Source organism: Balaenoptera physalus (assembly GCF_965194825.1).
Source record: "Balaenoptera physalus genome assembly, chromosome: 13".
In the NCBI taxonomy this organism is placed as follows: domain Eukaryota; kingdom Metazoa; phylum Chordata; class Mammalia; order Artiodactyla; family Balaenopteridae; genus Balaenoptera; species Balaenoptera physalus.
Genome location: NC_138892.1, coordinates 54,329,367 through 54,345,276, shown reverse-complemented (window position 1 = coordinate 54,345,276; position 15,910 = coordinate 54,329,367). Strand labels below are relative to the sequence as shown.

Below are 15,910 nucleotides of genomic sequence, written 5' to 3'. Positions count from 1 at the left end.
TATAATTGTTAAATATATACTAGATGGATATTCAGTAGTATGGCTATGTATCAATAAATGAACACGTATATTAAGGGTATATACTCAAAAAACCTGTCTTTAACTGATGGCTTGGAGATGGCTACTCTAGAAACAGCTGTCCTACAGGGAAAAGTGGTGACATCCTCCTGGTTGCCTTCCCTGAAGACTCAGGTTCACCGCTAACTTCACCCTCAACTTCCCCTCCCTGTCCCAACCCACCAGGTATTCAGATCACCTGAGGACAGCATGAAAGGAATATCACAAATGTGGAAATCCCATTTTGAGTTAAATCCTTTGGCCAATTTTACAAAAGGCTCAGTATGAACATGGTACGCACTTGCCTCCCTCCTTTCTTGCCCAAGAAGAGGGATGACTTATCTTCCATTGGGGAAACAGAGGGCTGACATACTCCTCTGATCCCCACTATAAGCTACTGTATGACTTGATTTCCACCAAGTTTCTGACCAGGCTTCAAGGTATCACAGCAAGGGTAAGGGTGCAGAATTAGAGCATCTGTTTTTAGGCATTTCATCCACAGAGCTTTCAGTCACCAGTTCATGTGATCTCACAGCAGCACAGTATGAGGCAGAAGAATAAATCCACTGATGATGAAGCTAAGATGTGTAGAAACGTCGTGACAAGTCCTTCCTTGGGCCCACGTTCTACTGCTGTCCACTTGGAATCATGCCCATAGAGCACAGTTAGTTTGTTCTTAACATACGTCTCATTCTGACTAAATTAGTCCAATATTTTGTTCCCTAATGAGAAAGATCTCTTATTCTCATATACGTAAAAGAGCACTGCTTCCTTCTCAGGATCTGATAATACTAAACACAGATGTCTTTGGTTCGATTCTTCCACTTTATGAGACAATAAGATGTAGGATAAGTACGTTTGGTTTTTGTTTTTAAATGGCAATTTAGTTCCATATGTAAAAACACTATTAAATAGAAATTTCTGAGAGACAGGAAGTGTAAAGTTGGTGATCGTTTTGGCTAAGTTGTGTGATGGTTTATTCTAGACTCAAAAATTAGCTCGGGAATGTTCTCCAACTATTATTCTATACATCAAAAGCTTCTCCTTAAGTTAGTTTACAGTAGAAACACAAGTAATGCGAAATAATATTGAAATGCAGCTGCAAATTCCACTGTTAGAATAACAACAGATAATATTAATTGAGCATTTACTACATGCCAAACACTATTCTAAGCATTTTTTCATATTTTTAAAAATTAATTAATTTATTTATTTTGGCTGCGTTGGGTCTTCGTTGCTGTGCACGGGCTTTCTCTAGTTGCAGCGAGCGGGGGCTACTTTCCTTTGCAGTGCACGGGCTTCTCACTGCAGTGGCTTCTCTTGTTGCGGAGCACAGGCTCTTGGCATGCAGGCTTCAGCAGTTGTGGCACGTGGGCTCAGTAGTTGTGGTTCATGGGCTCTAGAGCGCAGGCTCAGTAGTTGTGGCACACGGGCTTAGTTGCTCCGCGGCATGTGGGATCTTCCCGGACCAGGGCTCAAATCCATGTCCCCTGCATTAGCAGGCGGATTCTTAACCACTGCACCACCAGGGAAGTCCCACTTTTCATATTTTTAACTCATTTAATTCTAATAATCTTAACGAAGTAGGAACTATTACCCCCAATTAGCAGATGAGGAAACTGAGGCATCGAGAGGTCATCTAACTTTCACAAGGTAACGTCTAGTGGGTGGCAGACCTGGGATTCAAACTCAAGGCACTTATTACTGTTCAATCCGAAGGCTTTTTCTACTTGCCATGGTTGCAGGCAAACAATGGTCTTCAATAATTTAGCAAGAAAAAAAATGGACTATAAGATGATGAACAATTTCATTTCCATTGTGTTCTTCACCTGAATCAGTAAGAGCTGTTATCCAGTTTCTGAGCCGACAGCGGAGACTGCTAAATAACTCCTAATTCAAAACAGAAATCCTAATGGAAATGAGAAAAATTTTAGCATCAAATTATATTGAAATTATACATCTCAACATTAGGAGTTGTTCCTCCTTCATTTCATACTTTTCCAAGGAGATTTTCCTGCCATATTTCCCAGCTGCTAATGGATAAAGAGGCAGCATGTTACCAGTGTGTACAGGCTCGGAGGCCAGACTGCCTGGGTTGAACCCAAGCTCCACACTTTCCAGTTCTGTGCCTCGGTTTCCTCATTGGTAGAATAAAGATAAGAATAGTACATACTTATGTATGTATTATGAGGTTAAAGGAATTAATATTGGCAAAGCACTAAGATCAGTGCTGTGTCTGGCACATGAATGCCGAATATTGGGTTTTAAAAAAATAAGAAGAAGAAAAGAAAATCTCAAGAGCTTATTGCTCTTGCCAATGTTCTTCCCACCTAAATCTCTGCGGAAATCAGATTGCAAGTGAAACAAGGAGAAATTTCCATCTCAGCACCATTTATTTTCCTTTAGCCTTAAGATTTGCCACAGTCGGAAAATCTATTGAGGAACCAAGTTTGAGTTGCGTTCTCAGCAACTACGTACATCTTGGTCAAACCTGGTCTACAGAGTGAATCAACACCCCCTGAGGAGGGAACTGTAAAGTTATTCTAACTGACATCACCCTGAACAACTCCTAGTTGTAAAGTCATTCTTCTTAATCACTGGCAAGAGTTCTAATCCCTGGAACCAAGAGATAAGAGTTTTGAGAGAAACCACTGCACGCCGGCTTCAAAAAATCTAAGTAGATAAATGGAAAGGTTATGTTTTTCTTGACATGCTCAGAACAAAGACCTTAGTTGAGAGGGAAAATTTAGAGTAATAAACACAATGAGAGAAATAAAAGGACGCTCCTATTGTTTTTTATAGCTGACATCATTGCAGGAAGCAGACAGCCAAACGTGGCCAAATGCCCCAGAAGGCCTGCCACTATGGAACCACGGGAAACCTTCATTTAATGTTCTGGGGGGGCTGACTGAGTCCTTCTTACAGAAAACAGGTAAAAAGAACAGCAAATCTTCACTCCAGAGAGTTGAAATAGCCCCTTCTCATTTCCTTTTTACCTCTCCCCACCCCAATTTGATCCTATTTGCCTGGAATTCCCACAGTGCTGCCCTATCCTCTGCTGAGAAAGATAATCAGCTTTCCTCTTCCCTGCTGATGAACTTGGCTGTGATGTGGACACAGCCATCTCCTGTTATTGTAATTAGACACTGAACTAACAGACACTGAAACCACATACTTTGATTTGTTTTGACTAAAACAACATAAGGGGGCTCTGAAGGAAATAAGACTTAGAATGCGTGTGTCCACAAGATTCGGCTTAAGCCAAAAATAATCTCTTTAAAAACAGGGAGTCAGATGTGGGGGGAGAATGTCCTGGTTATTGCCACAATGCCCTATCTCCCACCCACACATCTTACATAAGATCATCTTAATACTATGGTTATAAGATGCCCTTAAGCGTGAACTCTTTCTCCCTCCCCAGAGAAGCCATATAGTATGATCCTCTTTTTATCGCATTCCTAGAATGACTAGGTACCTGGGAACTGAAAAACAAAAGCTCTTGGAAAAGCTGTTTTCACTTTCGGGTGGCAATCAGTACAGTAAATAAAGACTTCTTAACAGCTTTCAAATTAAAGGAAAGAAAACCTAGTAATGGTGATTAGTTCCTACAAGTCATGATCAGGTGAATTAAAAAGGCTTCAGTAGGAGGAAGGCAGGAGGATGCTGGGGGAGAGGGTGTTGCCCTCAACAAGCTTACAGCATCTTCCCTAAGGGACAATTCTATGACAATGTCTTTCAGAAATGCTGGCATTCTAGATTCTCTTCTTTCCTAGCTATACACCCTATGTCCCCAAACAAATAATAAGAGGCGTAGGAATGTGGAGAGGATTGCACATTGCCACGGAGTATCAATTTCCTACCTGCCTGACCGTGGGCTAAAGGTTCTTCAGACACCAACTACCCAGCGTGATGCCGGCACAGGAAAAGTCCACCCCCAACTTGTCACAGAAAACATCCTTCTCTCCTTCATAGTCACTTCATATCCAGAGATCTCAAAACTTCTCTTCCTTATTCCTCGAAAGAGAAATGTTTCTTTCTTTATTTCACTAATTATATCACTAAACTCTAAATTAAAAAGAAAAAACTAGATCCATTGCCGAGTATTTTTTAAGGGAGGATACAATCAGTAATTCACCATATCCCACTGCATTTCTTCAGGCTAAAAAACTATAGCACAGAACACCTTGGAACTCTTTTGTTTGTATTCCTTTTAAGTTTTATGACTTCTCTCGAACATGGCTTCTTCTGCTCCTGACATTTTCCTTTATATGTAGATGGAACCTGAAATTAATTTGTATTTTCTTTCTTATAAGTAAGGCGCTGCTGTCAAGAGCTCACCCAAATACAGGAAACAACGCTCCTTCAGCAAATGCCTCGTGGAAGCTACGAGAAGCAAAACAGAGTGTATGTTATTTTATCCACCAAAATCTTTTTCAAGTTTGTTTTAAAACAGGAGGATTAATTTGACTCCTTTGGCTACACAATTACTTGTACTAATAGGATAAAATAATTCTCTGTAAGTTGGCATGACGGATGGCTTAAAGCTGACAGGTACATACTGCTCTATTTAAAATGGTTAACCAACAAGGACCTAGTATAGAGCACAGGGAACGCTGCTCAATATTCTGTAACAACCTCAACGGGAAAAGAATTTGAAAAAGAATAGATACATGTATATGTATCACTGAATCACTTTGCTGTACACCGGAAACTAACACAACATTGCTCATCAACTATACTCCAATACAAAATAAAAAGTTTTAAAAAATTTAAAGTTGTCTTATAATCTTTATACCAATCAATAATTATCTGTAGTGATGAATAATCATCTCACTGCTACCCAACTACCCTATGTTATCAAATACAAAGTTAGGCTCCTGCTGAATTGAATTCCTTGCACATCACTGATCTTTCTTTCTTTCTTTTTTTTTGGCCATGCTGCGTGGCATGCGGGATCTTAGTTCCCCTACCAGGGATCGAACCTGCGCCCCCTGCAGCGGAAGTGCAGAGTCTTAACCACTGGACCGCCAGAGAAGTCCCCCCCATGTTTCTAACATACAAAAAAATTCCTGTGATAATTCCTCTTTTCATGGTGAATCTAATGTGATCTTACAGGAAAGTTTAGGCTTTCTTCAATCTCCAAGTAAGATGAAGGTGATATTATACGTTAAAGAAGTCTTGTGGAAATATTTATTTTGACTGTACGAAGTTTGTTGGGGATGAAGAGGTAGGTCGAAAAGGAGGGAGAAATTCATCACATGTATTCTGGAGAGAGTCTATGCATTTTCCTTTCACCATCCTTCATGCCTGTCAACTCTCTGTTTGCAAATGAAATAATGATGCCATTATTTATCCTGTTGCTGCATTTCTTGCTTATAATAGTATTTGCCATTTTTTCATCCTTATCTTTCTTGACCTCTCTGTGGCCCACAGCATTGCTACTTCTGCTCCGGACAACTCCCCTCTCTTCTTGGAATTCCTTTGGGCTTGTAACTCCTGAATTCTAAGCCCCCCTGGACTTGCTCTGAGCTCTAATCCCTCAGCTCTAACTTCCTACAAAACACTCCCCGCTGGAAAGTTAGCATCCTCAAAACTCAAGTTGCCATTTCCGCCCATCTCCTCACCTTGAACCTGTGCCTGCCCCAGGGGTCCACTTTCAAGGACCAGCACCCAGTGGCTGAAACCTGGCATCTCCCACACTCCCCTGCCCCACATAGTTGGTCACCTGGTCACCTCAACAGTACCTCTCACATCATCTCTTCCGAGCCTGCCCCTTGCTCTAATCACTGCCTTATTTCGAGCTTTCATCATTTCTCACCCAGATTTCTGCACGAGCCAGACTCCTAGGTGTCCCAGCCTCTAGGTGTGCTCCCCTGGTCTTGCAAGTCAGCCCCCCCACTGTCATGAGTCCGTTATGCCCTTGTCTAAGGTCACGGGTTAAAATTCCAGCTTATTAGGGCATTCAATGGCCCTCACGTGTGACACCTGCTTGCTGCTCCTGTCTCATTCCCCTCCAAGTGACCACACGTGCTCCCAAACATGGGAAGACATGCCCCTGTGTACTCACACGCCACCCTGTCTCCGCATTTGCACGTTCCCTCTGTCAGGAGCTCCCCTTTCTCTTATTTGCTTGGTTAATTCCGACAGCTCAAATGTCACTTCTCCATGGAGCCTTCCCTCACCTGACCCAGGCTCTCCCCTCCACTGTTCCCCAAACCACCAGGGGCCAATCTGAGCTAGGCATTCACACAACCTGGACTTTTTCTTTCCCCTAAAACTCACTCCACTGTAGTGCTGCTGCTTATCAACGCCTCCTCCCCTCCCCAACTCTGCTCGAGAGGGATGGGAACTGTAGCAAGTTCATCTCCTCAGCCCCAAGGCCCAGCGTGCAGACTCAGACCTCAGCACACATTTGCCGGGTGAAGGAAGAGAATCACAGGGGGAAAGGGGGAGACCCACCTTACTTGTCTCCTGCGGATGTTTTCTTGCCCTGGGCCCTATGCTGTCATTGCCCTTTCCTCAGTGTCACCATATCTGAGTTAAGGGATGTCTTTAGATGGCAAAAATCACCGGCCTCTTTTAAGCAGTATATCCAGTGACCTCTGCTAGCAAAACTGTTCACTCAGCGTAGCAGCCAAAGTCGTGATAACGGCCTTGAGGTCCTGCCACTTGGCCTCCCTCCTCTATAACCTTTCTGACAATGTCACCTGCAATCCAGGCTTTACTATGTCTGCTCCAGACGCATGGGCTTCCTGGCAGATTCTTTGAGAAACTGCAAGCCTGTTCCTGCCTCAGCGTTCTTACAGTTGCCTAGGATGTCCGAAGGCTCTTCCTCCCAACAGCGGCCCTTTCAGGTCTTTGCCCCAGTGTTACATTCTCACACCTCCTTTAACCACCCTGCACCTCATGCTTCCTATTATTACTGCTTCCCTACTTTGTTTTTCTCCGTAGTGTTTATCTGCCTCGCTATATATTTGAATTGTTTGTCGCCGTCAAAGAACGCAAGCTCCCTGTAGGGAGGGATTGTCGTCTGTTTTATTCCCTGCCGAATCCTCAGCATCCAGTTCCTGGAACACAGCCCGCACTCAGTGAGTCACCTGGCGCACTGGATTATGCTTTTCAAGCTTTTAGAAAGCAGCACAAACAACAACAAGGAAACAGACAACCTAATTTTAAAATGGGCAAAGGGCCTGAACAGACATTTCTTTAAAGGAGATATATCTGGCCAATAAGAAGCACATGAAAAGATGTTCAACATCGCTAATCATGGGAAATACATACCTACAATGAGGTACCACTTCACACTCATTAGGGCGGCTATTAATTTACAAAAACAGAAATTAACAAGTGTTGGCAAAAATGTGCAGGAATTGGAACCCTTGTGTACTGCTGGCGGGAATGTAAAATGGTGCAGCTGTTGTGCAAAACAGCATGGTGGTTCCTCAAAATATTGAACAGAATTACCGTATCACCCAACAATTCCACTCTGGGTGTATATTCAAAAGAATTGAAAGCAGGGACTCAAAGAGGTATTCAAACACCCATGTTCATAGTGGTAACATTCACAATAGACAATGAAAGCAAGTGTCCATCGATGGATGAAGGGATAAACAAAATGGTAAGTATGCACACAACAGAATATTATTCAGCCTTAAAAAGGAATAAGATTATGATGCATTCTACAACATGGATAATCTTTGAAGACATTATGGTAAGTGATATATGCCAACTACAAAAGACAAATATTATATGATTCCACTTATAGGAGGTCCCTAGAGTAGTCAAATTCACTGGGACAGGAAATAGAATGGTAGTTGCCAGGGACGGGGGGAGGGGAAGGGAATGGGGAGAGAAGGAAGGGGTAGTTAGTGTTTAATGGGTACAGAGTTGCAGTTTGGGAAGATGAAAAAGTTCAGCAGATGGATGATATTGATGGTTGCACAACAATATGAATGTATTTGATGCCACTGCACTATACACCTAAAAATGGTTAAAATGGTAACTTTTATTTTACGTATAATTTCCCACAATTAAAAGGAAAAAGGCAGCACAGCTCTTGCCTTAAACTCTAATAAGTAGCCTAATATATAAGGCAGGTAGAAGTGAAGCTGCCGTGGCCAAAGCAGGCATGCAGGGGGAGAGGTGCCGGCTCTGCATGGCATGTCCTTGCTGCCTCCTAGTGGCTCATGGACCCCACAGAGGTTCAGAGCCATCACAAAGGAGGGCCTTGGCTCCATCCTAAAGGGCTTATGCGCTGGTTTCACTGTTCTTAAGGAAAGAAAGGTAAAAAGTTACTCCTGGTTCCACTTCTAGGAGGAATTTAGCAACAAGGGAAAACGCCATCACCCACAGGCCTTCAGCCAAATGTCAACACTGACTTAGTTTTACAGAAATCACTTTATATCCAGTGGCAGAGGAGACCTGCCAGGGGAAAGAGCAACATTAAGTCACTGGCACCCATACCCAATTATCACTAATGTCTCACATTTTCTGAGCCCTTTTCCGTAAAAACTCAATCCTCAAAATAAGTCCATCAAGAAGGTACGAAAGACATTGTGTGATCTCCAGTTTACAAATGAATGAAAACTCAGTGGGCATTATCCACAGAGGATTACAGAAGTAGAACTGACTTTAGGATAATAATCACTAGCATTGATCACAGATTTATTAATGATGACACTGGCTCAAGACTTCACATGGACTGTTGGATTTCTTACTTGCAACTAGCCTCTTCCACTGTATTTGGTAGTTACCATTATTATTCTTCCTTTTTAGAGAAGAGAAAGGGTGAGGCTCAAAGAATAAATAACTATCCCCAAATTGAACAGCTTTAAGCAATGGACTGTTCTGAAACGTCTTACTCCAGAGCCCATGCACTTAACCAGTATTATTTTGTCCTGCCCATCTGGGTCCCTGACTCTCGCTTTTTGGGAGAGGCCTAATCAGTGCTTCCTTCAGCCTTGAAAGCAAGTACAACTGATGAATCTCCATAGGTCACTGTGTTTTCTAACCCTAAGTTGAACTAACGCTAACAAAATAAATCAGTACTCTTATTCCCTAAGCGCAAATGCAATAAGACACTATCACTTAGACTAAGAAGAGATTCCTAGATCCTTTACAATCCTGTAAAAATTTACATACAAAAATATCCTAAGACCATTAGAATAAATAGTCACATTGGGGTCATCCCATTTAACGTCTCTTTTCTGTAGGACTAAATCTGCTGATGGACAGAGTGCTGATTATTCCCTATACTTTTCTGAGAGCTTCTTCAGAACCTTCCGAGGATGTCTGCTTTGTTCTCCAGAAATTGGAAAGAGGAGAAACGCTCTGTGGTTTGTCAACAGGGCATTCGGTCTGCAGGGCTGCCCCGTAGGATGCGAGGGCTTTGGGCCAGTTGAAACAAATATTAATTTGGAAGAGCATCAAGCAAGGTTCCAACTGGGCAACTCTAAGGGGCAGGCAAGGGGAGGAGAGGGGCAGAGTCGTGCTAGCAGGGCCGCAAGCCGATGGCTAGAGTTCCTCCCACTCCTTCTGCGAGGCTTCCAGGGACCATCTCCTTCACAAAAACCTTGAAGTGGCTTCTTGAAAACCACCAAACATATATACTAATTCTTGCAGCAAAACTCATATATGATATGGGTATTTTCTTTACTTTAAAGGTTTAGAACCTAAACACCAGCTGTTCCATTTATTTGTTTGTTTGTTTGTTTGTTTACTTTAGCCATGCTGCTTGGCTTGTGGGATCCTAGTTCCCCAACCAGGGATGGAACCCGGGCCCCCAGCAGTGGAAGCTCGGAGTCCTAACCACTGGACTGCCAGGGAATTCAACACCAGCTCTTCCTAACTCCATGTGTCACCTTCGCTGTGACGGTGTGATACCCTGAGCACAGACCTGCCACTCCACTAATTCTGGGGACATGGCTTTTCTCTCTTCCATTCCGAACATCCCACGACGGGGCCACAGCGTGCATGTTCCTTTCACCCGAGAACGGGGGATGAAGGAGGGTCTTACCGAGTTCTCCTTCAGCTGCAGCCCCTCCCCGTTGGGAAGTGAGGACCGTCTCTTAGCTGAGTTCCTGTTTGGGGTTGAGGTAACGGCCCCTGCTTTCTTCTTCACGGTGAGCACCTCACAGCTGGCTTGGTCTTCATTGTGTGTGCTCTTCCCGGCATTGATAACCCTGGAGGAGAAGCCAGAAAAGCCGGTCAGACAGAGTGGTGTCTGGAGAGCTGAGAGCCTGGTCCCTCAGGTCAGCCCAGGCAGGCTTCACAGCTGGCACAGAACGAATGCCCTACTTAATGCACAGGACCTTACAGGCTGGGTGGAGTAAATGGATTTTTTTTAAATGTAATTCTACCAGCATATGTTAAAACATTTGCTAAAGCAATGTGCTGAGGTCAGCTCACCTTCGCAGGTGTCTGATAGACGTGATCAACCCCACCAATCCATTTCTAGTCAAAACACTCGAGACAATCACTCTTTTTGCCAATTACATTGAAGACAGACGGCTGGCTCAGGGAATTCTGTTGCATTTCTCCAAGTGATAGAGCAAAACCACCATCAATCTTATCAAAGAACAAGGCAGTAATTTACAGCACACTGTAAAATCCAAGAGAACAGAGAACTATATTTCATGACTGCCATGACCACTTTTACTTTACACATGGAGAAGTGAATGGATCAAAGGTTTATTCTTTTAAAATTATCTTCACTCCTTTATCTTTTCTCATGTAGAATAACACTCCTCACATTGCATCATCACAACAGACTATAGGGCATGCTGATTTGTACGTCTGGCCCTATGATCTCATGGCCTGTTGATATTCTCTGGCCTAATTACTAATGGTTTGAGCACAGGAATACTTCAGAAAAACATGCTACATCATTCATAGACCTTTTTCTGTATCAGGTGACTGCAGAATGAACTCTTGGGTTTCGGCACCATTTTCTTATTAAGTAATTAAGCGGCAGCTAAATTAGTTTTCCTGAAAGAGAGCTCTCCTTGATTTGCCATTGGCTGTGTTTTCTTTCCAAAATTTCAACAGTGTCACAGTAGGTGACAGAGTGAGTGTGGAGGATACAGACTCAGTGGCAAGGAAAGAAAGATGCTTTTTTTTAAAATAAGGTAAGATAGATGGAAATCCACTTTAAAAGTGTGGTATATATACCACTCAGTCTTCTTGTACTCCCTCCTAACAATTAATTAGAAGATGATCATTTTCAAATGACTTTTTATAAAGAATTCTAAATTCTGAAATAATTATAAACTCAGAGTAAACTGCAAAAATAGTATAGAGAGTCTCATGCACCCTTCACCCAACTTCCCCCAAAAGCAACATTTTATATCACTCAAGTACAATATCAAAACAAGCAACTGACACTGATCCAGCACTGACAACCAGACGGCAGACCTTATTCAGATGTCACCATTTTTTATATCAAATAGCTTTCAGTATTGAAAACTGTATATACGCTACAATCAAACAGGAAACAGAGAGCAAATTGAGATCTGAGTGCTGTAAGACTTCAGGGAGTGTGTTTTGAACAGTCTTCTACCAAACCTTGGGATTCTACGGAGGTATTTCAGATGTTTTAACATTTACTTTAAATTCATTTTTTAAATGTATAAGCATTTTGGAAAAAAGTGCAATAATTTAAAAGTTGATTCCCATCTGTTACATGTGAACAAATACATGCTAGTCTATATATTTTGGGCAGCTTTGGCATAATAAGCCTTCTATCTTTTCTCTTTGACCAGTATCACTTGATTCGAAGAAGATCTGTTTAAAAAAATACCATTTGAGGGACTTCCCTGGTGGCGCAGTGGTTAAGAATCTGCCTGCCAATGCTGGGGACACGGGTTCAAGCCCTGGTCTGGGAGGATCCCACATGCCGCGGAGCAGATAGGCCCGTGCGCCACAACTACTGAGCCCGTGTGACACAACTACTGAAGTCCGCGCGCCTAGAGCCCATGCTCCGCGACAAGAGAAGCCACCGCAACGAGAAGCCCGTGCACCGCATCCAAGAGTAGCCCTCGCTCGCCACAACTAGAGAAAGCCCGCGCGCAGCAACAAAGACCCAAAAATAAATGAATTTTAAAAAAAAAAAATTGGGGCTTCCCTGGTGGCGCAGTCGTTGAGAATCTGCCTGCTAATGCAGGGGACACGGGTTTGAGCCCTGGTCTGGGAAGATCCCACATGCCACAGAGCAACTGGGCCCGTGAGCCACAATTACCGAGCCTGTGCGTCTGGAGCCTGTTCTCCGCAACGGGAGAGGCCACGATAGTGTAAGGCCAGCGCACCGCGATGAAGAGTGGCCCCCCGCTTGCCACAACTGGAGAAAGCCCTCGCACAGAAACGAAGACCCAACACAGCCATAAATAAATAAATAAATAAATAACTGATTGAAGGACTTTATTTGGAAATACAAATATATGTTTAAAAAAAATTTGCAATTACTTATCTATATGTAATAGGAAAAAGATCATAAAAGTCATCTACTCTCTCCGCTATTTCAAATTTCTGTTCACTGAAACTGCTTTATCATTCTTCCTGAGTTTATTATAAATTTCAACTTAACCATATTTTTATAAACGAAAGTCTTTAACTCATTTTACACACGACAGTTTTGTGTAAGATTCTTTTTTTTTTAAAAGTAGATTGTTGCTTACAGAATATGAAGATCATTGTCCTCGCGGCGGGGGTCCCTCGTAGGAGGCAGGATCCCTGCTGATCTCTGTGAGGTCAAATCTGCCTCCACACCCTCTCAGGGATGAAGGGAGGAAAAGGTCAAGGTCTAGTTTTCGGCCCCACCTTCACTCTCTCTCCTCTAAGGAGGAGGCGTTTTCACAAGGTTTAGGAATACAATGCTGAGAACCTACTGTAGAGCACAGGGAACTCTACTCAGTGCTCTGTGGTGACCTAAATGGGAAGGAAATCCAAAAAAGAGGGGATAGATGTATACGTATAGTTGATTCACTTTGCTGTACAGCAGAAACTAACAACACTGTAAAGCAACTGTACTCCAATAAAAAAAATTAAAAAAGAATACAGTGCAATTCTTGATGACACAATGAAGACACACACTACCTGCGTAAGACTATTAATACCACTATGCTTGCTGCCCAAGTTAAGTAAGTTATCCCAAGTTCCACAGCCAGGAAGGAGCGCTGCTGGGATTCAGAGTGAGGCCTCCTTTGACCCCCAGCCCAACCTCTTCCTATTATACACGGGGATTTGCATCAGTCGGTGGGAGGACCAGCTGGGCTGTGTGGGGAAGCACGGAATAAGCAGATTAGGCAAGCTCGGTCCGTGCCTGAGAGAAAGGGGATTCTCTCCCTGCTTCTCTAGCTACTGGAGAAGGCACCCAGAGGAAGGGTGAAGGATGGATGGTTCAGATCTGCCTGTCTCTAGAGGAGCCCACGTTTAGTCCAGGTGTTTGCAGCTGGAGCTCCTAATACAGAACATGCATTTGTCTGGAGTTTCCCTTTCACATGGATTTTTGGAGAACCAAACCAGGCAGAGGAAGGAGATTTGAAATACCACCTGCCTCTTCTCTGTCACTGATAGTGACTTCCAAGCAACATGTTTGGGGCGGATGGTTTGCTGGATGGTGATGTTACACCCCCGTGGTCACCCACTAACATCTTCCCTAGGGAAAGCCAAAGTGGAGGCTCGGCTAGGAAAACAAGTTCGTGACAACCGTCCCCTCCACCGTGTCCTCTGAACAAGATCTGAGCTTCTATTTCTGGAACTTGGCATCACCCTGACCATTGGGACCTAAAAAAAAAACCTGACTAAAGCATAAGTTTAACAAAAAAAGCATCACTGATCTCCGATAGCTACATGCCAGGCTGACTCATCTGCCACTGCTATTTTCCAACAGTCAACAAAGCTACTATAATTACATAAATCACGAATCACTGTCCCCTGAATGTGCTGTACATCTCCTATCTCTCTTGGTGGATATTAAATTCCAAAGTTGACCTAACTTCAGCAAGAGACCCTAGAAACTTTATTTTATGCATGAGAAACCCAGGGCCCAGGAATACTGTGGCTTACACAAGGTCACACAGCTAAATACAGCAGAGTCTCAGCTCTTTCTGCTTCAGCTCTCAGTTATTTTATTTTTCTATTGTGTGTCTATTCTTATCGGCACTTGGTTGAGAAGTCTGTCCAGCAATGACTCATCAAAGCCAGGGAACTGTGAAGAACAATCAAGGGTGGACTTCCTTTGCCATTTCAGGCAAATACAGCTTGTGAACGACACTGATGAAATATCAAAAAGTCAGAAACGTCAACCTAGAGGGAAGACAGCAGCCCCAACCCTGGAAGCCTGTTGGTCAGATATCTGATTATTATCCAGATGATAAAGTCATTTTAATTAAAGCCATTGCCTTTTTAAAACACACAACTGCTATCCAATATTTCATATTATTTCAAATTCCTGACTCAGTACAGCTTTAGTAGAAAGACCTGATTCTTCTCAATTTATTTTGGCTTTAAAAAGCTTGACCTCTATCAACTTAAATATTTCATTTTGTTCTTCAAAGGCAAATGCTTTGTTTACTAAATATAAATAAAACCCCCAATTCCTCTAAAAGTAAAATGAGAAAAACTGTTTCCGAGTTCAGAAGCATCATTCTGTCAATAGGTTCAATATTTTTTTTTTATGTGAGCAACTATAACAGTAGCTACATTCCCTTCTTATCATAGGCTCCAGCAAAAAGTCAGCACTATCTTGAGATCAAGAGGAATGACTTCAAGATGTCCTTTCTTTAAGCAATACCCCCCATGATGCTTATTTTGAAGACTTAAAGACAAAACGTTGGTGGACCACGAATCACCATCTCTTTGGTGTCATTATTTTCCAATTTCCTACAAAGAAGGAGAACATCTTCCTTGAAATTAAACTGGAAGTAATAAAGCACAAGGGTTAAGACAATGGGCTATCTCCCCAGAACATAGCACACAGCAGGTGCTCAACAAACGTCTGCTGAAAGAATGAATGAAACCAGACAGAAATCAACTCTGCTACTTCCTAGATGTAGAGTAATAACAGTATCTTACACTTGTTGAGAACTAATCATGTGCCAGGGACTGCTGTTAGCATTTTACATGTAGTAATTAACTCATGTAATCCCTCTGTGGACTCTAGAGTTGGCCACCACTGTTCTCCTCTTTTTAAAGTCACAACTACTGGACAGCAGAGTGTTTGGTCAAGTTGCTTAACTTCTGCAAACCTCAGTTTCTTAGTAGTACTTCCCAGATTAAATTCTGGGAGTTGCTAAAATTTATGTGTTCGGGAGAGGGGATATTAGTCATCTAAATTAAAGAATTGGGAAATTCTGAAGTTAGGGTTAAAATTCAAGTGGGAGAATTGTGAGACGATGAAGGGGAAGGTTAACTACTATGTCTTCAATATGGAAAGTTTACATCCAGTTCTTCCTTCCCTTAGAAGATCAGGATATGTTTGCCCTAGGAGAGAGACACGTGACAAAGTTAAATTCAATTATGGACTGCATTAACCTACCAGCCTACCCTCAATTGGACCGAAACACCTAGTTTTTTTTCCCCTTGTAAAAATAGGTAAACACAGAATTTTAAGGTCTTGGAAGTCCAAAATCCTATGCGTGTATCAGATACAACTGGAAGCTATGACCTGAACACCAGGCGTGAATGTGACCATGAGATTTGTAGCAGTAGAAGACCCTATTTAAAAAGAGCAAGTGATTCATTCTGTGCTACTATCACACACGTGGGAAACCTGTTCTCCTTCTTTCTGTTTGTAAAATATTCTAGTCACAAATTTTTAAAAAATCAACTCCACCTGAATTTCAGCAGAAAAATCCTG

At 42.6% G+C, this 15,910-nt stretch overlaps 1 protein-coding gene across 3 annotated transcripts in view; it reads right to left on the bottom strand.

The window, feature by feature from the left end:
* PPM1H (protein phosphatase, Mg2+/Mn2+ dependent 1H) overlaps positions 1 to 15,910 on the bottom strand; it is a 270,652-nt gene that overhangs the window by 159,111 nt on the left and 95,631 nt on the right. For all 3 annotated transcript variants that reach the window (XM_082422821.1, XM_082422820.1, XM_082422819.1), the window contains exon 2: positions 10,073 to 10,238. In XM_082422821.1, coding sequence (XP_082278947.1) covers positions 10,073 to 10,238 — 166 coding nt within the window. The remainder of the gene's footprint in view (positions 1 to 10,072; positions 10,239 to 15,910) is intronic.